The following is a 25,117-nucleotide window of genomic DNA, read 5'->3' as shown; positions in this document are numbered from 1 at the left end:
GCCGGTCAATAATTACAATCTTAACCTAGAACTGACTTATCAAAATAGGGTCAGATCGCCGAATTAAAAAAGCCCTTGGCTGGATAAAATCCGGGTCAATTTCAGTAAAGTACAACCGGCTGTCGTGAGAATTGTCTTGTGTCTTCCTTTTAGTCACTGTCTGATTATTTAGAAGCAAAACATAATATTAAGTTTGTAACATACCACTTTTTCTTCTAAAAATCAATATAAAAAATTTAGAATGTATTAATTCCCTTTCCATCCATAGAAAAAGACTCTTTTTTAATTGTAAGTTCACTAAGACTAACTTTATTGCTATTATTTAAAATATTACAATTTCCGTATTCATAAAAGACATTTAAAATAAAGTGAAGAAAGTGAGTGAGTTACTTATACTTATGACCATGTCTAATATCAAGGTTAGACCAATGACATCCTTAAGTATGTGACAATTAGTTAAAGGCATCTTAAGCCGAATTAGGTTAAGCATTTTGATCGCTAGTAAAAAAATTTTTACGTCTTATGTACAGCACTCTCGGCTCTCAAAAATAGTTCATTTAAAGTGATTTTCCAGAAACTTATTTTTCACCAGATATGAATCAATTTTTTTATTTATAAATATATGAAGAAGATGTGAACAAACATAAACAATATATTTAATGCCCATTCAAAGAATCTGTATGCGTTTCTAAAACAAATTTATTTGAAACGTTAGAAAACTTTTCGACATTTAGTAAAAAAATATGGTATTAAATATATCGTATATTTTTTCCACAATTAATGGTATTCTATTTTTGTTTTTAATTATTTGCATATACATACATATATGTACGTAGCTTCGCTGCGGAGAAAATTTTTACTTTTGAGAACTAGAAATTTTGGATGAATTGAATTCAAAATTAATTCGTATATAAGAAAAGAACAATAACTACATATTCCAGAATATATTTTAAGGAGTTGAACATAAAAATCAAATTATACAGTTTAGTTCACCTTAAAAAAGATGTCCCAAATATTTTAAATATATCACCATATTACTCCGCCTTATTAGACTTTGTTTCATTAACAGTCGGATTCGCTGCCAACTTTAATACATGATTTGAAAACGAGTCCACTGTAAGGCTTTTACATGTGAATTCTATTATTTGTGATCTTCCCCGTGCATAGAATCGTCTAGTATATTGAGGCGGTACTTTTGTTATCGTAGTAGCATCCGAGTTATTTATCCAAATTTCCTCGTCATTTTTTGCCGTTATGACAATATAATCACCAGTGTTTATTGCGTTTTCTAATGCATCAAAAGCTTTGCTAGGTGTTTTCAGACGTCTCAGAACTCGATGTGACGGATTTGTGTGCGATACACTACAAGCAATAAATATAAGTTCGGTTGCTTCATATTCATTCTCGCTTATTTTTGTTTTATATTGACATAATAACAGGACGCTGTTTTGACCGATTTCTAGACTAGGGTAATAAATAGAACCTAAGTTTCGACCCAGCTTCATATTAAAGTCATAGTTCATTAAAACATCACCACTACGGTGGTCCCATATCGTTAGTTGTGTATCTCCAAAGCCAAGTAGTTTATCATCTATTAATATATAAAAATATGTTTAAATATAGTACGTGGTAAAGAAAGACACCTATACCTGTGGTACATTCTAGATAACGAACACAATGTTTAATATGCTTGAAGTCACGTATGCTTGCCAAGGTATCGAGATTTGGTGTTAATGAATATTTGCAGAGACCCGATCGTGGTTTGCCCAATATATTTTGCTGTGGCCAAGACATAATAAAGTATCGGGAATCAGTTATTGTGGTGTACACGACATCCGTAGGTAAACTGTAAGCATAGTAAATTAGGAACATCAAAAATGTTTAATAATATAAGTAGAGTAAATTTATTACCCCTGAACGGCATCAAGTTGAATTGAATGTATTTTAGCAACCATATCTTCATCATTGAAATAGTATATATTAATGTACAATGAAAGAAGGTTGCAATCACGTCTCTCATGCGGTATCTCTCGGCAACGCATTTCAACATAAATGGGTATAGAGTTGTGTATGCAAATTCGATTTGCGTATGATGTTAAAATCTCCATATCTTTATGAAAAAAAGAACCATATATCATTACCATAGAAATACTATTTACGCATGTACAAAAAACTAATACTTAAGAATACATATATGTATCTGATAACCCTGCAAGAACAAATAGATTTGAAATAATTTTACAAGCAAAGTTTATGTCATGACAGTGTGCCAAAACTTATGTAAACAAACACATTAATTGAAATTGAATTTCTCTCTAAATTATCGATATATGGAATTGACTAACTATAAAAAGGCATGAGAAGTATCAGTTTAATATATATATATATAAATATTTACCGGAACAGTACATCGATCATAGCTGAAAATTGTCTATAATGGCGGAAATGAGTGTATCACAAATGAACAAATTTATTTCAGCTGTATATTTTTTAAGTAACGCAAAAATTTATGAAATAACGAAATGGCAAATTTCATTTCATTCTATGCTGGCTCCACTTAATAGTTCTCCATGTGACCAATTTCTGAATATTTCGTTATGTGAAACTTATTTAACATACATACATACAACTGTGAGCAATGAAATAGAAGGGGTTGCCATTAATTATTAGCAATTTTAAATACCACATGTTTTTAATTCTTCATCTCCTTCATTCACTAACATACTTAACAATCCGACAAACATAGATCTCTCCAATAACAAACAAATTACCCAAAGAGGAGCGCAAATCTTTTCTTCTACTCCTATTTCATCTTCACCATCTAACTCTAAAATAATACACGAACAACGATGCAATGAAAATAAAACCACCACAGTAAACTCAACAAATTCTAACTCTAAAACAAATAGCACAAATATTGAAAATGAAACAACCATAGTAAACGCAACAAATTCAACGTACTCTCTCCCAACAACAAGTGTAGTCGATGACTCATCCCCAACTCCCTTTGATTACTCTACAACAGTGGTCGGCATTTCTTAGCACAATTGTGCAAACTAACTTCACACGTACGCTTATGCTCTATCGTTCAGTCGTTGTCGAGCCAGCAACGAATTAACATCACGCGAGACTATAGCGCAAAACCAAATATGCCCTGCAAGAAATATTTTATGATTCTAAATGCCTTTGGTGCCATGCAATGCCTTTTATGTTCCAAGCCTTTTAAAGATAATAGGGAATATATCCTTAAAAGACATTTTGTTAATTTTCATTATACTATTAATTATTTAGATTAGATGCTTAATTTTAATTCCAATTTCTCACTGGGCTACTTTTTTTCGTGCTCACCAACATAGTGACAGATCCTCTCATGCCGACCACTTCTCTACAACAATCAGCGTATACGCCCCACAAATACATCGGTCATTTTCATAATTTACCACAAAACAAATCATCTAAACAAGGCATTGCCTTATTTATTAAAAAACAAATCAAACATAAAAACGATAGAAGTTAACATAGGTTTCAAATTTTCTATGATCTCATGCTATATCCCTCCGCATCTAAAGTTTGATGCAGGTGATCTTATAAATATCACAAACGCTGTTTCTCCACCCACCATAATCATCGGAGATTTCAATGCTTGGAGTCCACTATGGGGATCCTCTTCCTCTAACGTAAGAGGTCAAATATAAACATATTTCCAAAAAAGTCTCAAGCTCCGATTGGTAAAACTTTATAACAAAATTTTCAATACTGGTGTCTACCCCCAATTTTGGAAAACGTCCTGTGTTATACCAATATTTAAACCACACAAATCCTCTGATGAACTTGCTAACTATAGGCCGATTTCCCTCCTTCCATGTATGGGCAAAATTTTGGAAAAGATCGTGGTTAACCGCTTGATGTGGTATGCTCAGCGAAACAAGTTCATATCACCGAATCAAGTCGCCTACAAAAAAGGTCAAGGCACGTTAGATGATTTAATCCAACTAGACTACTTCATTACTAACGCTTAGTCCAGCAAAAACCACGTGTCCGTACTATCTCTGGACTTTCACAGAGCTTTCGACAAAATTGGAGCCCATATTATTATTCGACAACTTAGAAAATGGAAAATAGGCCAGAATATGATATGTTTTATTACTAACTTTCTCACAAACAGAAAACTCAAAGTCAACGTAAATGGTTTTCTTTCTTCAACACTCCCGCTTTCTAATGGTACGCCGCAAGGCTCACCTCTTTCAGCCCTCCTTTTTATCATTGCTTTCGATGATATTAGTAGGATGATAAAAAATTACATAGGAGTTGAGCACCAGATCTATGCTGACGATGTCCTAATCTACACAAAAGTCTCTGACGTTAATTTAGCTCAATCCTTATTTACTAATATACTCGCCAGAATTGAGACTTGGTCACTGGAGTCTGGTGCTTCACTTTCCTTAGACAAAACACATATCCTTCATGTATGTAGGAAGCAAAATTGCAACGGTATTTCACTAACCCACAACCAAGCTAACATCGAATGTAAAAACAGCTGAAAATACTAGGATTAATTTTTGACTCTAATTATAATTTTAATGCTCACTGTAAATATGTCAGAAACTCGTTAATGTCACGATTAAATATTGTTAAATATCTCTCGTCTAAGCATTCATTTATTCATCCGAACACACTAGTCAATGTTGTCAGAGCTTTGCTAACTTTAAAAATAGATTATGGGCTCCCCATCTATGGCAATTGCTCCAAAAGCAGTATCAACCTTTTAAATGCACCTTACCATTGCGCAATACGGCGAAGTCTCCGGGCCTTTCCAACCTCGCCAATAAAAACGATAATGGCTGAATCTGGTTTACCAACTATTCAAAATAAAATTATAGATTCTTCGCTTCAAATTCTTGCGAAAACGGCTGAGAACATCAACCCATTACTAAATACAACTATCACGCATGCCACGAAAAAAAGAAAAATTCCAAGAATACAATCGGCTATTTCGAGATGCTTAAGTTTCGCTGCAGAAAATAATATTTTACGTAACGCAACACGCAAATTCACCACTCGACATCCTCCCTGTCTGATCAATGATAAAATACTACAGAATAAGCTTATGTTTTTGTCCAAGCAAAACACACCAAACGAAGTCTTTCAACAAACCTTTGCTGAACTGGAATCTAATTACACAAATAATGGCTGGAAGTTATTGTTTACGGATGGCTCCAAGTCCATCGATTCCACTTCGTAAGCAGTTGTCACTGCCACAGGAGAAATTATTTGCAATTGGCTTCTTCCCTCAACGAGCTCTGTATTTACCGCTGAAGGATCTGCTATCCTTCATGCAAGTTAATTACGCAAAAAAGACTAAAGGAAAGTTCCTCATCTGTACAGACAGCAAATCGTGTATGTCTGCAATAACGTCTCCTTCCAATCGCAATCCCATAATAGAAGTTATCGGGGACGCGGTCATTGGTGTCCCTCAGAAAATCCAAGTAATGTGGATCCCTGGCAATGAGGGTATTACAGGCAACCACTTTGCAGACCTCGCTGCGAAAAATGTAGCCAGGACTCCTGCCTTAACATACTACGTCTCATCCAAGCAAGACATTCTTAACCTTATTAAGCACAAAACTACTACAAAACCACTACGCGGTCATAAACCCAGCCAGAAATCGTATAATCTACTCGTCAACAGTTCCAACTAGCGCAATGAAGACATATACTCGATTAAGGATTGGACACACTATCATAACACACGCCCACTTACTATCGGGTATAATCCCATCCATTTGCCCCCTTTGCGATGACACCGCTTCTATCAAACACTTACTCACACTCTGTCCGATGCTTCACCCAACAGCCCACAACTCTGGCAACATTGATCTCATAAAACTACTAAGTGAACCTTCAGAAAAAAACGTGATGATTGTATATAGATTCTTAAAAACCAACGATTTGTTAAAATATATTTAAGCAACTTACATCTTTACTAACCCTTAGCAAATGGATTTTTTCACCTAGTTATAATTACAAGACGGCTGAAGGCCTCGTAGCCAGTGCTGCGTTTATGTATTTATATAATAAAACTCTTTTTGTTATGTATGTATTTATATAATAAAACTCTTTTTGTTATATGAATTATTATAAATAAATAAATTAATAAATATTACTCTTTCAAATGAAGTAATTTCACAAAATTACTACAACTCATCACTGTGTTTTGAAGCAACCTTGATAGAATATCCCATTACAATTGAAGAATTTGATTTTACTATTAGCAAAATGTCTGGAAAAACACCTGGATCAGACAAAATTTTTTTACCCCCTACTTTACTCCCACACTCCTTAAAAGTCAGATTGATAACTTTATACAATAACATATTACAACAAGTCTTACTGCCTCAGGAGTGGAAAAAAGCTATTATAATCCCTATCCCCAAACCTAACAAATCAAATACCTCAATCGCTGACTTCAGACCAATTTCTTTGATTCCTTGTATGGCAAAAGTTTTGGAAAAAATCATTTCAAAAAGAATAATGTGGTATACCAAACAAAAAAATTTAATAAGCCCCAATCAGTTCGCTTTTTAAAGTGGTCTTGGTGTCATTGACCCCCTACTTTACTTTGAACATTGCGCCTCTTCAACAATATCTGCGAAAAACCATCCTAGACTTTGAAAAAGCTTTTGATAGAATCGGAGCCCCTACAGTACTACAAGAACTACAAAAATGGGACATTGGAAACAAAATGTATAATTTTATAAAGGCATTTCTTTCAAATCGTAAATTTTAAGTAAGTGTTAGCAACTTCAACTCCAATATTTTCCCCCTTCATTACGGCGTACCACAAGGATCTCCTCTCTCAGCAACGTTATTTATTATAGCCTTTAATCAACTCAGCAACTTAATAGCCTTAAACCGCAACGTTGACCACCTTATCTACGCTGACGATGTATTAATATTCTCGGCTTTAAAAAACTTGAACGAAGTTAAAATATTCTGACCGACATAATGTAATGGTCTAAGGCGACAGGAACCAAAGTTTCTGCAAGCAAAAGTTCAACATTTCACATCTGCAGAAAAAGAAATTGCACCTTTCCTAACCTTTCCCTTGAAAATACTCAAATCCCACATACTAACATCTTAAGAATACTTGGTATATTATTTGATAAAAAGCTAACATTTAAGGAACATTGTAAATATGTTAGATTAAGCTTACTCAATAGATTAAACACTGTCACATACACATCTCAACACTTGTAAATATCACAAAAGCACTGATGTTGTCAAAAATAGATTTTGGGCTCGCAATTTATGGACATTGTGCAAAAAAGCATCTCACTCTCATTGAAACCCCTTATCACATGGCGGCAAGAAGAAGCATTCGTGCATTCCCCACCTGACCAACCAAAGTAGTAATAACTGAAATAGGTCTTCCAAACATTCATCATAGAATAAAATTTAACACAATGATGCTCATACCAAAGTTCATGCAGTGTAAAAACTCGATCTTGTTTAATCTACTGAAAACAAATCCTAAAACCAACAAGCCATCTACGATCATAAAATGCTTGAATATTATCAATCGGTTTCATATGACTTCGACACCGCAACTTTTAAAAGTGAACACTCACCCGCACTGGCTAACGCTGAAACCATCTATAATAAGTACGCTAATCGAATTTCAAAAAACATCCACCAATGCAGAGCAATATATCCAGCTATTCAATGACGCAGTAGTAAAGTACAAACCGGAGTGGAAATTAATATACACCGACGGATCCAAATCAGACACCCACACTTCGTTTGCGATAACAAACGACCAAGGTCTCACCATAACCGTCGGAATTTTACCAACGTACTGCTCGATATTTACAGCTGAAGCGGCTGCGATATATGAAGCGGTTCTATTTGTCGCACAAACAGGAAAAAAATATATCATATGTACAGATAGCAAATCAACAATTAACGCTATTTTAAATGAGACAAACTCAGTGCTGATCAACAAAATAAAAGAAATTATGTATCAACACAAAAACAGAATTAAGATCATGTGGATCCCTGGGCATACTGGTATTAGAGGAAACCAACTTGCAGATGACCGTGCAAAAATGGCTGGAAAAGAACCACTACTGACGAGTCAGCATCGAGAGATTGGTCAAATTTCCAACACCATAACAAGGAACATAATCTCTCTGGTACCAAGCCAAACCACCCAACTGACAGTCATCTTTTAAACAAAACGGCTAAGCCAGGCCTGTCCAACATACGGCCCCCGGGCCACCATCCGGCCCGCATAGGCCTTTCATCCGGCCCGCCATCTCTCATAGTCTTTGGGCATCCCAGTTGTATAGGCCTGAAATACGTGATGAATAAAGTAGTGCAGACAGTTAATTTTATACGCGCAAGAGGGCTTAACCACAGACAGTTCCAGGCTTTTCTGGCTGATGTCGGTTCAGATCACGAAGACATTGTATACTTCAGTCGCGTTCGCTGGCTCAGCAGAGCAGCTGCACTAAAACGATTCTATTCCCTGCTGGACGACTTAAAGATTTTTCGTGGCAACAAAGACCAAGAAATTACTTTCCTTACTGATGAGGAGTGGTTGGCAGATCTGGCTTTCCTGGTTGATATACATAACTAAATATCTTTCTGATCTTAACTTAAAACTACAAGAGAAAGACCAACTATGCACACAGTTATACGAACACGTACTAGCTTTCACAAAAAAGCTTTTGTTGTTGGAAAAGCAGCTGGAACAAAAGCAGTTGATTCATTGGGAGACCTTATCTACAGGAAAGCAAGATACCTTGGATTTTGACAAGTACGTGTTGATGTTACAAATATTAAGGAATGAGTTTGACGACAGATTCGCAGACTTCAAATCACAATCTCCATGCATGAAAGTGTTTCAAAATCCATTTGATGTTGAAATTGAAGGCGCTGCGCTGAGTTTACAGCTGGAGTTAATAGAATTGCAAAGCAGCTCTCATCTAAAAACGGCATATTGTCTTCCAAACTTAATTTAATTTAACAAAAAGTAAATTACACCCAGTCAATACCCAAACCTTACTAAGCTGGCTATTCAACATATTTCTTTATTTGGTAGTACATACATATGTTTGCGAGCAGCTGTTTTCTCGCATGAAATTTAACAAATCAAAAACCAGATCATCTTTATTAGATAGCCATCTTAAAGGCATTTTGCGCATAGCCACTTCTAAAACTCCAGCTGACATAGATGCGCTGTGCAAACAGAAAAAATTTCAGACATCTCATTAATTAGATTTTAAGAATAAGAATATCTTTATATGCTAAGGCCATAGTTACATTAATAATATATGTGATGTTGCTTTTTATAAATAAATAAATATACCAAAACTGAACGTCATTTTATTTTTTTTTTTTGGCCCGCTACGGTTATGAAAATTCTAAACCTGGCCCTTCACAAAATTATGTTGGACGGGCCTGGGCTAAGCCAAGCTGTTCATATTGTAATCAGCCAAATATATCAGTAAATCACATCCTAAATGAATGCACCGCTTTAAATACGTCTAGGACTACTACTTTTGGTAAAACGAAACCATCAAATCTTTTAAAGACACCAAATACTGACAAAATCAGGGCAATCAACAATTTTCTAAAAATATGTAAGATATCAAACTTAATTTAATTGTAACTATGTATACCAATGTTAGATACTTATAGACACATATAATATTGTAATATAAGAGCCGAAGGCCTTAGTAGCCAGCGCTTTAACTTAGTGAATTAATTATATATAATTAGCTCTCTTGTAAATAAATAAAAAATAAAAAAAATAGTTTTGACTCCGGTTGCAAACGGTTTATTATATAAAACTTTATTTCACATTGGAATTGGCTGGCTTGTCCATAACCACAATTCCTTTGACCGGAAGTCATTTCTGTGCCCGCCTACAGGTATGTTTGGAATCATTGTTCAGCATAACATTTTGAAGTATATTCGCTTATACGTCCTGGTCCATTATGCCTTCAACTCGATGGATCAGTTAAACGCCTTTGAACAAGAAACATTCCCTTACCATTATATTCCACTCACCATGATTTAAAATTAAATTAAATTTAAATCGCCTGGGATTTCTACAGCAGACATTTTTGGTTGAGTTTTGTCGTACTTGACAATATTTTGTCCGGAAAACTGTGAAAGAATCTAGCTGCGACCTCGGTTTTCGTGTTATTTTTTATACGTTATTGCATTACGGATCATTGATGCTGAGCACTCGTTAAATTTTCTACCATGAAATACAATTTTTTACCAAATTTATTGCCAACTACATTTCATTGCTTACATCTGTTTACTTGATAGCCCATCCTTTATTCCCTGGAAACATGTTGCTCCGTTTTTAAAAATTTGGTTCACCTAACGGTTGTTTGTATCACCTAAAAGTAATTGTGATATATATAGGGGACGTATTTATGACTTCACCATAAGTGGATTCATATTAAAAATATTCTTATTGTACATCCACGCAAATTTCTGTCATAACTCAGCCTAATAACATAGATTTAATTCGCGTGACACCATCCACCTTTAGGAGAAAAGCCATACCACGAGCAATGTCAAAAGTTAATGCAATCAGTCCAGATCTCTACCCTCATTTTACCCTAATAGTGACTTTCCACATGACTGAAATGAAAACGGATGAAATATTGTAATGAATTTCGATCCTCGGGTTGACTTTTTCCACATTAACTTAATAATTTAAATTTAGCCACTTCGGTTGAGTCTTATTTGATATAATATAATTATCGTCGACACGAAGTTAAATATAATAATACAATTGAGACTATGACCTGACATATAATAAGATACCAAATACTATATGATTGCAATTCATTCAAGATTTTTTTAAATAATGAACATTTTTATACGCGACATTTTTATACTTTTGCAATCTGTTCCTACAGAGTAAAATAGTTTGCTCACCCTAAAACTCGAGTTCGTAGATGGGTGTAATCGGACCACTGCCACGCCCACAAAACGCCACTAACCGAAAACCGAAACCCATAAAGTGCCATAACTAAGCACTAAATCCAGATATTGAACTGTAATTTGGCACAGGGGATCGCAGTAGCAAGAGGCACAGGTTGGCAAATAATTTTGAAAAATATAAGACATACAGCCGTTGACAGCTAATTAGAAACGCTACGTAGTTTGGAGTAAATGATGTTATTTTCCAATTTTCTCATTTTCATGAAGTTTAACGTTAAACTCTAATAGTAAAAATTTTAATTAAAAATCCTTTTTAACAAAAATGTGTAGAATCAACGATTTGAGTGCGACAGCTAATTAGAAACGAAAATTTTTATAAGCAAAAAATGCTGTTATTAAAAAAATTGCTTACTTTCAGTTAGTATTTTGTTACTTAACCCTTTTACTTTCACCTTTCGTTCAATGACCGGAGTGAAGCAGATGTAGAAATCGTTAGTATACTAAATAAAATTTTTTTTCTGTGTAATTTGGCTACATGGCACAGGAAATAACTATAAATGGGGACATATTCCATAGTTCTCGTTGAAATAACGTGCCAAGGTCTATGGATATTTAGGTACCTATCCCCTTTCCATTTCGGACGGAAAGAAATAACGAAAGCTGAGTGCCAAGGTCTATGGATATTTAGATATCTATCCCCTTTTCATTTCGGACGGAAAGAAATAACGAAAGCTGAGTGCCAAGGTCAAGGGATATTTAGGTACCTATCCCCTTTCCATTTCGGACCGAAAGAAATAACGAAAGCTGAGTGTCAAGAACAATGGATATTTGGGTACCTAAGCCGCCCCCTTTATATTTCGCACGAAAAGAAAGAAACGTATTCAGTTGGAATTCTACAAGCCTAGTGAACAGAGTTACTAATTAGTTATTTTTGACCATAGAGTCACCCGTTCTCAAGAAAATAAAAATTTCGAGAAAACGTTCGAAGCAGAAGAATCTGATGATGACCACGTGCTGGATAGTAGTGTTGATGAATTTTTTCCACCAAACGAGGCGGTAATTAACACTTCTATTTTCTCTTGAGTATATTGATAATTATAACGTATTTTATGTAATATAAATTGTGTATTTTTTTTATAATAGATGATGAAATTGCACCCAATAATGAAGATAATGAAGAAGAAGGAGAAGATAAAGACGAAGAAGATGAAGAAGGTGAAGATGGAGAGGATAAAGATGAAGATGAACAATGTGAAATAGAAGCGACGTTGTCTGGACTAAAAGCAAAAGATGGCACTCAGTGGGCTGCGACACCACCAAATGAACATCAAGCTGAGAGACGTAATATTGTGCGAGAAAGAAGTGGACCTAATAGAAACACCAATTTGTTGTCTAATCTAGACACATTTAAATTATTTTTCACACCGGAAATGGCTAATATCATTATACGCCATACTAATAAAAAGGCAATCTCAACGTATACAGCATATAATGAAAAAAATCCAGAAAAAAAACAATTAGAAAGGAAAAATCTCGAGCTGCAGGAATTTTATGCATTTTTGGCTATTTTGATAACTTCTGGCGCAAATAATTCAAATACTGATAATGCAAAGGAAATGTGGCAGCCGTATTCATATCCATTATATCGCGCAGCAATGAGTATCAATCGCTTCTGGAATATTATTCGTTTTATTCGATTTGATACATTCCACCAGCAATGGCTGTTTCAAAAACTCGAGAAGAATTATCCACTGTGTTTGGCTTTCATGAAAAAGTAACTCTATGTAGTTATGTGCCAAAAAAAAAAAAAACAAGGTAGTAATTATGCTATCATCAATGCATCACGAAGCAAAAATTCGTGATAGTGCACAGAAAAAACCCGAAGCCCAAAGCTGGAGTAGACACGATGGATAAAATGCTTGGTAGATATACTACAAAAAGGTCAACTCAACGAAGGCCTCTAGCATTTTTTTACAATATTCTCGATATTGCCTGCCTTGCAGCATATATTCTATATTACGAGAATAATAAAATGCTTGTTAAACAAGTAAGGAAGGGTTAAGTTAGGGTGTCACCGAACATTTTATACTCTCGCATGATAAAGTGATAATCGAGATTTCATTATACGTCATTTATATATTTTTCAAATACCGTATTTTTGTATAGTTTTATTCCGCTATCATCATTGGTTCCTAATGTATACATATATTATACAGAAAAGGCATCAGATGGAATTCAAAATAGCGTTATATTGGAAGAAGGCGTGGTTGTGAACCGATTTCACCCATATTTCGTACATGTCATCAGGGTGTTAAGAAAATATTATATACCGAATTTCATTGAAATCGGTGGAGTAGTTCCTGAGATATGGTTTTTGGTCCATAAGTGGGCGAGGCCACGCCCATTTTCAATTTTTAAAAACAGCCTCTGTGCAGCTTCTTTCTGTCATTTCTTCCGTAAAATTTAGTGTTTCTGACGTTTTTTGTTAGTCGGTTAACGCACTTTTAGTGATTTTCAACATAACCTTTGTATGGGAGGTGGGCGTGGTTATTATCCGATTTCTTCCATTTTTGAACTGTATATGGAAATGCCTGAAGAAAACGACTCTGTAGAGTTTGGTTGACATAGCTATAGTAGTTTCCGAGATATGTACAAAAAACTTAGTAGGTGGCGGGGCCACGCCCACTTTTCCAAAAAAATTACGTCCAAATATGCCCCTCCCTAATGCGATCCCTTGTGCCAAATTTCACTTTAATATCTTTATTTATGGCTTAGTTATGACACTTTATAGGTTTTCGGTTTCCGCCATTTTGTGGGCGTGGCAGTGGGCCGATTTTGCCCATCTTCGAACTTAACCTTCTTATGGAGCCAAGGAATACGTGTACCAAGTTTCATCATGATATCTCAATTTTTACTCAAGTTACAGCTTGCACGGACGGACAGACAGACATGCGGATTTCGACTCTACTCGTCACCCTGATCACTTTGGTATATATAACCCTATATCTGACTCATTTAGTTTTAGGACTTACAAACAACCGTTATGTGAACAAAACTATAATACTCTCCTTAGCAACATTGTTGCGAGAGTATAAAAATCGTATGAACGACGCTTATTTTATCGGCAATTGGGCAGAGAGCTGTGTACTCCATTTGTTGAAAATCGTGCGAATAATGCACAAATTATGAGGCATTTCTCACCGAAAGTGGCGATTGAATCTCTACTTGGTCGAGCTGTCAATCTAAATATACAGCCAACATCATCTGTATCATTGAGACCTTAGAAGCAGCGCAATTCAACTGGAAGGAAAAAGATTACTGGTGTATGCTATGAATGTCTTCACAGTGAATTCAAAAAACGTCGCAAAACTAGAAAAATATGTTCAGTATGTGAGAAACCTATTTGTGATGAACACTGTATTACAACCACGACATGTGAAGGATGTACAGAATAATTTAATACACTTTAATTCTTATATAGCATTGTATCATAATAAATACAGCAATATAAATAAACAAATAGTAAGAAAATAGAAAATAATATTACTAAAATAAATAAAAACGGAGTTATTTTGTTCTTACTAACTATTTTTTTCTCAGCGGGTACCTGGTTATTGATAGGAGGGGGTATCAAGTTTGATAGCTAATAACTTTTATTAAATAATTGATTCTAAAAAATTTTGATGAAAAATGGATGTCAAATAACTTTAATTTTGGGGATCCAGGCGGCCATAAAATTTTTTTGAGGAGGAGTTAAGAAAAATTGACATGTAAATTGAAATGGATACCCGGGTACCCGGTCATGGACCGGACGGTTAATACTGCTTCACATCCACTGTGAATTGTCGTTATAAGACTCTGACAACATACCACTAGTGTTGCTTGCCATGCCGTCCTAATTTTATCAAAAAGGACATCCATATTTGTGATATTTTTGGCACCTACAGCTTTTTTGACATCAACAGAGATGTGTTCTCTTGAGGCCACTCCAAAACATTCATGGAATTTTTAACAAAAAACTTTTTTGTCAACTTTCCCGTATACTTTGGATTGTTCTTTTGTTGGAATTTCCATATAACAGGCAAATTCTTGATTAGTCCATGGCAGAATGACATTTTTTAGAATGTCGACGTATTTCTCCTTTTTTAAAATTACATCAATCGTATGGAACGGACCTACAATATTCCAGGGAAAAAATTTCCACATCATGATTGATTCTTCAGTACGTGTGAAACATAGCGAGGATCAAATTCTTGATAGATTGGTCGGCGAACATACGTTCGACCATCAGGATCTATGCGATTAATTTTGGTTACATCGCTCCAAACAACATACTGCCATTGATTTGTTGTCCAAGATCAATAAGAGTTGGAAAAGTCTACGCGTTGTTTAGTTTGAATTTTAGTCAGAAGTGGTTTCCTGCGTGAAGTCCTACCGTGGGGTCCAAATTCGGACAAACGCCGGGCAGTTGTTTCCTTGTATATTTAGCTATTATATTCGTCTTGAGTTTTATGTAGAATGTCAGTGGAACTCTTTTTTGGGCCTCTTCGGGCGATGGTAGTAATTCAGCGATTTATTTCTGTTGAAGTTTTAAGGGTTATACTTTGCGTGTAACATTGGAAATACATTAATATACTTTAAACCACTACTTTGAAACACATCCTTACCAGAAATCAATAATATTATTAATAAAAATTAACACCTTAAGGAATTTTAATTCTTTAAAGAACTGTTTCTAATTAGCTGTCGCACTTAATTTACCTTCCATATCGTAGCGTATTTAATATTTGGTAAAAAATTGACAGAACTTCAACTGCACAACTACAAAAATCAGCGAATTTAGCAGTAAATAGAGTAATGCAAACAATACAAGACTTTTAAGAATATAAATAACGGTATACAAAAACATTTAATTATTATACTCATCAGCTACCTACAATAAAGGTAGCGTTTCTAATTAGCTGTTAACGGCTGTATCTCCTAAACCACTAAAGCCACAATAACCAAATTCGCCCAGCACAAATATTATAAGAACTCCTACCGAAAGTGTGAAAATCGCAGGACAACCTCGCTTGCTCCCCATATAACCATACTGGTAAAAACTACTAAAATCGTAATAAATCAATAACTAAATATGCAGAGACATTAAATTTTACTTAAGAGATGGTTTATGGGAGCCGGTGAGAAAATTGGACTATGGGCGTGGCATTGCCCACTTTTCTGTGAAGTTTCATATTCTTATGTCACAGTGTGAAAATGGGCGAATCGAAATCAAATCGAAATATTCTTTTTTCTAACAAATCTTAAGCTGAATATGTCGGTCAATGTATGAGTTATAAATACATAAGTACGTTTTACATCTTAAGGTATTTCCCTGGCTTCGATTCGTGCAAGATTCAAGAGTATAAAATGTTCGGTAGCACCCGAACTTAGTCCTTCCTTACTTGTTTAATATAAATTTTTGTCAACACCTCACAATCCTTCCCCCTTTTGAGCCCTATAAAATACGACAGTGTATATGTTCGGTTACACCCGAACTTTGCGTTTCCTTATCTTTGTATGTTTGTCTTTTAATATAAAACACAAGAGAGTATATTTGGAAAACGTGCAACACTTTGAAGTTCTCGCAAAGAATAAAGAGCAATTCTTCTCTTTTAAAAATATGGTATACAAAATTTGCTTTTGGGCTACGTGATAAGTGTTTCTATTTCACACCTTATCATAAATATTGACTATAATTTTGTTGTTCATTTCACTGTTATTGCTGACAGTACCAAAGAATTTAGTGATTTTACCCTTGCATAACAAAAGCTATAGTTATCTTTCTAAGTCGTAGGTTTTTTTACCAATCCCATCGACGGTTAATTGATCAGTCAACTGGATGCCAAGACTGTGTTTACACTTTGTTGTAACATTTGAGTATATACGTATACCATAAACTTACAAGGATTACGATTTTTCTATTCTAGCCACGTCTACAAAATTCTGTTAATCGATTTGTCAAAGCTGAGTTAAGCAACGACAATCAAGTTTTGTACAAATAATCACCGCAAGGAGAGACATGCGTGGTTTAGAAATTTTTAGAGTGTTCGCCGGCTCAGTCTCTACTAGGTTTATTTTACAGAAACACCTAACGTTATATTTGCAAAACTTTCTAAAGGCAAGTCTATTTAACTCCTGCCCATTTACTGGCAAAATGGGTGTAATCAGGACGATGCCTACTCCTCATATAAGGGTTATGTTCAAAACTAGTGAAAGTACGGCAAAGTACACAGAAATAAGCCATGCGGTCTTATACTAAGCAGCACCTTTTTGGTGTATGGATGCAGTAAGCTACAGACTTCTTGGAAGGAATTCCATATATCAATATCAGGATACATATCGATGTCTTCCATCGAACTTTTTCACAGTGAAACCCGTATAATTATGGTTAAAGAACATAATGAATTTTTGGGCACCCCGAGAACTATGCAGCTATAATTTGTATTGATTATTGAATTCTCGAGAAACCATTGTAATATAAAGTTTTGCTAATGCCCAAGAGTATTTCCTCAGCTTTGATCGGTTATATTCGAACTTAGGACTTCCGTACATCTTTCATGTTAAGATTTGATACCCGTGGAAAATATTCCAGGAAATCTATCGCCGTCTGTGAGTCTTGCCAAGTGCGAGATTTATATTTTATTTAATCATAATAAACTTACCGGCAGAAAGGCGTCGACACTCTCCTAAAGGCAGCCATTGAGGTGAGGTATCATCCATATCTGAAGAATAGGGTGGTCCATACATGTCTTCATTATTTATTCGATGAGAATATTTTTCGCAATTTTGTGATTTGGCTAAGACGTTAATAAGTTTAAAAGACTTCCAAAAGCTAACGGTTCTTTCTTGAACTATAATGAGCACATCCATTTCATAATATATATAATCAATTGCACCATTTACGGTTTTCACAGGATTATTTAATTGGTGACTGGGTGCACTGAGAAAATGAATACCCAAGGGAAAAACACTTTGGGTACTACTATCTTTGGTTCGAATAACACAGGACGTATCATTTTGATCCGATTTAAGCTCGTGTGATATTTGACTAGGACTATCAACTTTATTTAATTTCAGTAACGTCGCCTCGTCATAGCTATTGGTTGTTGATGAAACAACAACGGTCTCATTATCAAGGTTGCATATTGGGGGATTTATTTTGGTATTATCTTTCCTGCTGTTAGCTAAATCTACTGTTGAAAGCATTGGAAACGATTTTGATCTAAGTCGACGTCGTCCTGTTGATGTAGTTTGGACTTTTTGTATCGGCGATGAAATGCAATTCAATTCAGGACTTTCAGTAGACGTGTCGGGTGGAGATTGTGTGCTTTTATCTGTTAGCTTACCTTTATGAAAACGTTTGTATTTTTTTTTATAACCTCGATTCTTTACTTTTTCTGATGTGGTACCCTTTGTTTTAGATAGATTGCTTTTGGATGTTGAAATTATACTACAATGCTCAGGTTTTACAATACTAACACTTGGTTTTGCACTCTTTTGAATTTTATTAGGTGCTGTTTTTATTCTTTTTACCAACAATATTTTACGGTTTCGAAGTTGGCGATGACTTTTTATCTTATGCCAAGGTGTAGCGACCGCCAATAATTTTCGAAGGCGATCCTTTTTCTTTTGCTTTGAGAGTAATGGCATTTCTTGTTTCTGTGCATCCAATGATTCGATATTATTTATTTTAGCATTTTTAGCAATTTTTTCAATGCATTCAACATCTGTTTCATTTGAAAGTTCATTATTTGCCGTTTTTTTCTCAGCCATACGATTATTTTCATGTTGGAAACCTTGCCGCGGGTCAGGATTATGTAAAGTGTCTACGATGTAAATACTTGGCTTCATTTTACGCGACGCTTCTAAATATTTTTTGAACTTGTTATGTAACTGTCGTTTAATAGAATTCTGATGTTCTATACTATTCGAAGTCAAGGTATTTTTAAATGATGAGCACGCACTGTTTTGTGTTGGTGAAGGTCTATATTCAGTGTCTAATACATTTTTGTTTCTTTGTGATTCATTTAGTGTGGGATTGCTGTTAATCTCATAGTCGTAAATAATATCACTAACCGATGAGCGGGGACATGTTGAAGTACCATTTGAATTTGTTGTATTATGTTTCAAATGGCGTAGCAGCGTTTTATGCATAGTATCCTCTTCTACGTATTTCTTTTGGGCTTTGCAGGATACATTGCAAATGATCTTTTCTTGTTCCTTAATATTTTTTACATTTCCTTCTGCTAAGGTACACAAGCATTTCTGATTCGGTGAAGGCTGAGACTCTTTAATCCTGAAAGTATAAAGTAAACATATTTTCATCCCAACTGGTAAATATGCTCATATTCACAAATATACATTTGCATAAATGCACCGGCAGCAGTACAGTAAGGGTGCCCGCAGAGCGGGATCTCAAGGCCGAGCTGAACGTAAATTCGCGTGTTGGGTAAATAGGAAAATGCGCTCGACTCGGCTTTAAGGGTGGATTCTGGTATAGAAATTTAAAAAAATCAAAATTTTTTTTTATATATTTAAAGTTTAACTATTCAATAAAATGTGTACAAGAGGATTTTTCAAAATTCGAATTATTTTCGGAGATATAGGCATTTTTCTGACCCGACATCCAAACTGGTTCGGCCGGAACTAATCGAACAAAAGACTTTACGCGAAACTTTAAACGCGTTTTTCTCAAAACTGACTTTTTCGGAACGATACCCACGATTTCTCAGGTTCTACTGGACCGATTTACTTGAAATTTTTATAGAGTCTTCTTTATAGGCTTGTCTATGGTTGAAACTAGCCCCATCCCCAAATTTTTATTTTTATTATTTTTAAAAAATTCGAAATAGTCAGAAAAAGTGATCCAAAAAAACTTTTTTTCAGGCAGTCGCCATTTTGTGAAAAAAATTTTTTCCCACTTTTCCGTAGTTCCGGCCATTGCGACATTATTCTAGATTAATAATCTTTTTTTTTTGGTTTCAGATAACTAGGAGGGTTGAAATCATGGGTATGGTCACGTGGAAATTTTTAGAGACCCCCACTTCGTCAGCTCATAATTTTTGAAATTTTTTACTTTTTTAGTTTTTAATTTTTTTTCTGTACTCTTCTAAAATTAACAAATAACTAATAAAAAATGGATAGTAAAAATATTAATTGCCTTTTTTTACGACACTTTAAAAATTACCTGGAATTCATGCTTCTAGACCGGAATACCCCCTTAAGGGGTCAGTAGGGTAATCTTTTTTCAAAAAAAAAAAATTTCTTTTTTACATTTTCTGTTCCCTTATGACCTTAGAATTAATGTAGAAACCCACTTTACTATTGGAAGGTTTCGAAAAAGGCCCAAAAAAAGAATACCGCTCGACGTTCGGAGCGCTCGGAGTGCACACCTCAAACTTTAAACGCGTTTTTCTCAAAACACACTTTTTTAAACTGGCGGACATGATTGCGGTCGAACTACTTAACCGATATTATGAATCTAGCAGGGACGATAACCATTCACGTACTTTTTAAGAATAAATTAGGGTTTTGTGTTTCAGATGATCCAAACATGAGAAATCGTGTCCGCCAGTGAAAAACGCATCTCATTTATTTCTCCGACAGGTATCATAAAAAAATTCCGAAAAAAATTGTTTATACACTCCACGATATACATACCTCTATTCTAGAATCTATTGTAGAATAAAAATTTCTATGAAAAAATATGAAAAACAGGCCAAATTACCCTACTGACCCCTTAAGCGTCCACTCTGCGGCCACCCTACGACCTCGCTTTGCATCGTTGCGCTTTGTTTTTTTTTTTTTGAAGTGACGTCGTTAATTGAACAAAGTGTGCCTGAAGAGTGGATCCTGAAAGCCGAGTCGAGAGAAAAGCTGACAAATGCATCTGGCAAAACTGTGCGCGCACACTTTCATGTGAAATCGCACAGGCAGCGCCAAGTGGACGCGGACCACAGCCAATTTTGAAGATTTTTTTGTTGTGTTGCATAGTTAATTTGTATATTGGTCTCATATTTTGTTCATAAGGGATTACCATATTGTGTTAGAACAATATTTACAATACCCACTATTAATATTTTCAAGGGAACACTCATGGCGGGAATTCCCTTATCCATTAGAATTAATTAAATCTTCTTCTTCTTTATTAGCGTAGACACCGCTTACGCGATTATAGCCGAGTAAGCTCGAAAACTCGCAACGTCGACGGGAATTATGAGTGACTTATAGAGTTTGGTTTTTGTTTGTCGAGAGAGGACTTTGCTTCTCAATTGCCTACTCAGTCCGAAGTAGCACCTGTTGGCAAGAGTTATCCTGCGTTGGATTTCCAGGCTGACATTGTTGGTGGTGTTTACGCTGGTTCCAAGATAGACGAAATTATCTACGACTTCAAAGTTATGACTGATGATATCAATATCATCGGCATACGCCAGCAGCTGTACACTCTTATAAAAGACTGTACCTGCTCAATTAAGTTCTGCAGCTCGAATTATTTTCTCCAGCAGCAGGTTGAAGAAGTCGCACGATAGGGAGTCGCCTTGTCTGAAACCTCGTTTGTTATCGAACGGCTCGGAGAGGTCCTTCCCGATTCTGACGGAGCTTTTGGTGTTGCTCAACGTCAGTTTACACAGACGTATTAGTTTTGCGGGGATACCAAATTCGCGGCATAAAGGCAGCTCCTCTTCGTGCTGTCGAAAGCAACTTTGAAATCGACGAAGAGGTGGTGTGTGTCGATTCTCCTTTCACGGGTCTTTCCCAAGATTTGGCGCATGGTGAATATCTGGTCGGTTGTTAATTTGCCAGGTCTAAAGCCACACGGTGGGCTTTAATCTTTCGCACAATACGCTCGATAGAACCTTATACGCTATGTTGAGGAGGCTTATCCCACGGTAGTTGGCGCAGATTGTGGGGTCTCCCTTTTTATGGATTGGGCATAGCACCCTTAAATTCTAATTGTTGGGCATGCTTTCGTCCGACCATATTTTACAAAGACGCTGATGCATGCTTCTTATCAGTTCTTCGCCGCCGTGTTTGAATAGCTCAGCCGGCAATCCATCGGCCCCCGCCGCTTTGTTGTTCTTCAGGCGGGTAATTGCTATTCGAACTTCTTCATGGTCGGGCAATGGAACGTCTGCTCCATCGTCATCGATTGGGGAATCAGGTTCGCCTTCTCCTGGTGTTGTACGTTCACTGCCATTCAGCAGGCTGGAGAAGTGTTCCCTCCATAATTTAAGTATGCTCTGGGCATCGGTGACTAGATCACCTTTGGGGGTTCTACAATAGTATGCGCCGGTCTTGAAACCTTCTGTAAGCCGCCGCTTTTTTTCATAGAATTTTCGAGCAGTACCCCTGTCGGCCAGCTTATCAAGCTCTTCATACTCACGCATTTAGGCCTCTTTCTTTTTCTGTCTGCAAATGCGTCTCGCTTCCCTCTTCAACTCTCGGTATCTATCCCATCCCGCACGTGTAGTGGTCGATCGTAACATTGCGAGGTAGGCAGTCTGTTTTCTCTCCGCTGCGACACGGCACTCCTCGTCGTACCACCTGTTCTTTTGCATTTTCCGAAAACCAATGGTTTCGGTAGCAGCTGTACGTAAGGAGTTTGAAATGCCGTCCCACAGTTCCCTTATACCGAGTTGTTGACGAGTGCTCTCACAGAGCAGGAGTGCAAGCCGAGTAGAAAATCGCTCAGCTGTCTGTTGTGATTACAGCCAGGTAGCTTGATGTATTTTCTTCTGCTGGAATCTAGTACTACAGATAACCATATTTCGGGCCCCGGAGAAGTCGATCAGCCTCAACCCATTTGGGGATGTTTCGTCGTGGAGGCTGAACTTACCGACCGTAGTGTCAAAGATACCTTCTTTGCCCACCCTGGAGTTAAAGTCGTCAAGCACGATTTGGGCAGCTCTCATAGGTGCGCTCCAAGCGCTCATAGAAGGCATCTTTGGTCACATCGTCCTTCTCTTCCGTCGGGGCGTGGGCGCAAATAAGCGCTATGTTGAAGAACCTCGCTTTGATGCGAATTGTGGCTAGTCGTTCATTCACCGGAGTGAATAATAGTACTCGGCGACGGAGTCTCTCTCCCACCACGAATCCCACACCAAACTTGCGCTCCTTTATATGACCACTGTAGTAAATGCCACAAGGACCTAGTCGTTTCTGTCCTTGTTCCGTCCATTGCATTTCTTGGACGGCGGTGATGGCAGCCTTTATTTTCACGAGGACATCAACCAGCTGGGCAGCGGCACCTTCCCAATTAAGGGACCGGACATTGCAGGTGCATGCCCTTAATTCGTAGTCCTTATTTCGTTCGCCATGGTCGTCATCACAAGGGGGGTCTCTCATCCGAGGCTTGATGCATCCTTTCATTGGGAGTGTTTTTTTACGTGGCGGGTCCCAAACTCAACTCACAACCCTGCGGAGGGGATGTTTCGCCTTCTCTCTACCCAGAGGATACTTGGTCAAAGACCGGAAGTCGTGAGCTGCTTGAGTCATAAGTAAAAGAATCGTTCCTGGCCACTCCCAAGTGAATGGTGATAAGAGAACTTTCCTCACTTGCGTGAACTTCTACACATGACTCCATCCCGCTATAAATATATTCAAGGCCAAATTTATGAATTTCAAGGGCTATTTCCTAACCTATCGGGAAAGTAGGAAATACCTGTATTTATACGCCCAATTTTTCTTTTCTTTACTTATCACAAAACATTCATTAATTAATTTCTTGTTTTAAATAAAATGATATTCGAACTTCGAATATTCGAACAAAACAGTATGACAGCAAAGAACGCGCGGAATTCGCCGCTAAATTTTGCATCCACTCTGCAGTACCTAGAATGGATAGTACTGATATGCTCAAAAAAGCTTCTCATATCCAAGAAACGGGCGACGACAGTGTAAGTCAATTTGCTTGCTTTACTCATTTTGTGTAATCAAATTAAAAACGGGAACTACAAATTGTAAACAATTTTCTTCTTCCGTTTATGAATTCTTGTCCTTGTCTTTATCAGAGATGAGCAGATCCATTTGCCATTCCACTTGTCCTAATATAGACGCTGAGATGTAAACATCGAACTTTTAATATTATTTAAATTGAACTCTGCACACGACCCCTTCGGGAGGAAGGTGGCAAGTGAGTCTTGCTGCACTTTATTTCACGATACATCGTACATTATGTAGCAGCATAGCTGTTGTTGTTGCTGTATCCAGACCCTGCTTAGGAGAAAGCAATTAGTTAATTGTAATGAAATTCACTTAACGGTGGGCCCAGGGAACGAGTTCAAAGCATAGAGGGAATGGGGAGTTAACTGAGTTGATTTCATTGGGCATGCAAAGTGGTGATTAGTGTCATGCGCCTACTCATTCAATGAAGTACATGCAGTGATGTGTGGTAAAATAAAGCCGACAATATTACTTAATTTAAAATCAGGGAAAGAAAATAAAAGTCATTGCATTGATGTAGTAATAGAAAATTTTTGTTTTTTGAAGACTACATAAGTATGTCAAAAACTTGATTTTTTTTATCTTCACAAAATAATCGTTGTATCTTGATTTTTATTTTCGTTTACTAATAAGAGTGATTTCAAATGTAGTTATAAGGTAAATTTTTATTTTTGCCATTGCGATTTGAAAGTAATTATTTATTATTATTTGTCAATACATAAAATATAAACAATCAAATCAAATATTCTGAGAAGCTAAACAATTTTTGCATGATAACATTTTACACAAAAAATGAGTAAAAGATTTTAATTAAGTATATTAAAAGTTAACAAATTGGTTTAAATTCATTGTTCGACGAAATCGTCAACCGATGAAAGTCATCGACTCACTTAGCTTTATGACTATATTTTGAGCATTTCTCAAGCTCATAAAATTGAAAAATATACAATTTATTGAAAATAATTAAAAACCATCGCAGAAGGATCAGCTATCAACACTGCCCTAAAAAATAGATTAAAGGGTAAGTCTACAAAAAGTTCCAGCCTTACAAAAGCTAATCGATGCGGTAAAAGAAACGGATGTTCCAGTTATTTCACCAATCTTACATTATTTTGGGCGTCGTCAAATATAAAAAAGAAAGCACACCACCTAACGATTATTTAGA

The 25,117-nt window shown here is 36.2% G+C and overlaps 1 protein-coding gene across 1 annotated transcript in view; it reads right to left on the bottom strand.

Moving 5' to 3' along the window:
- Positions 1 to 929: 929 nt before the first annotated feature.
- LOC126752994 (uncharacterized) overlaps positions 930 to 25,117 on the bottom strand; it is a 47,056-nt gene continuing 22,868 nt past the window's right edge. The window contains 4 exon segments of the mRNA XM_050464089.1: positions 930 to 1,591; positions 1,650 to 1,846; positions 1,912 to 2,110; positions 17,673 to 19,306. Coding sequence (XP_050320046.1) covers positions 1,035 to 1,591; positions 1,650 to 1,846; positions 1,912 to 2,110; positions 17,673 to 19,306 — 2,587 coding nt within the window. The 3' untranslated portion in view covers positions 930 to 1,034.

The sequence above is a fragment of the Bactrocera neohumeralis genome, chromosome 3 (assembly GCF_024586455.1).
Source record: "Bactrocera neohumeralis isolate Rockhampton chromosome 3, APGP_CSIRO_Bneo_wtdbg2-racon-allhic-juicebox.fasta_v2, whole genome shotgun sequence".
Lineage (NCBI taxonomy): Eukaryota > Metazoa > Arthropoda > Insecta > Diptera > Tephritidae > Bactrocera > Bactrocera neohumeralis.
The sequence above is the reverse complement of the archived record's forward strand: the minus strand, read 5'-3'. Positions and strand labels throughout refer to the sequence as shown.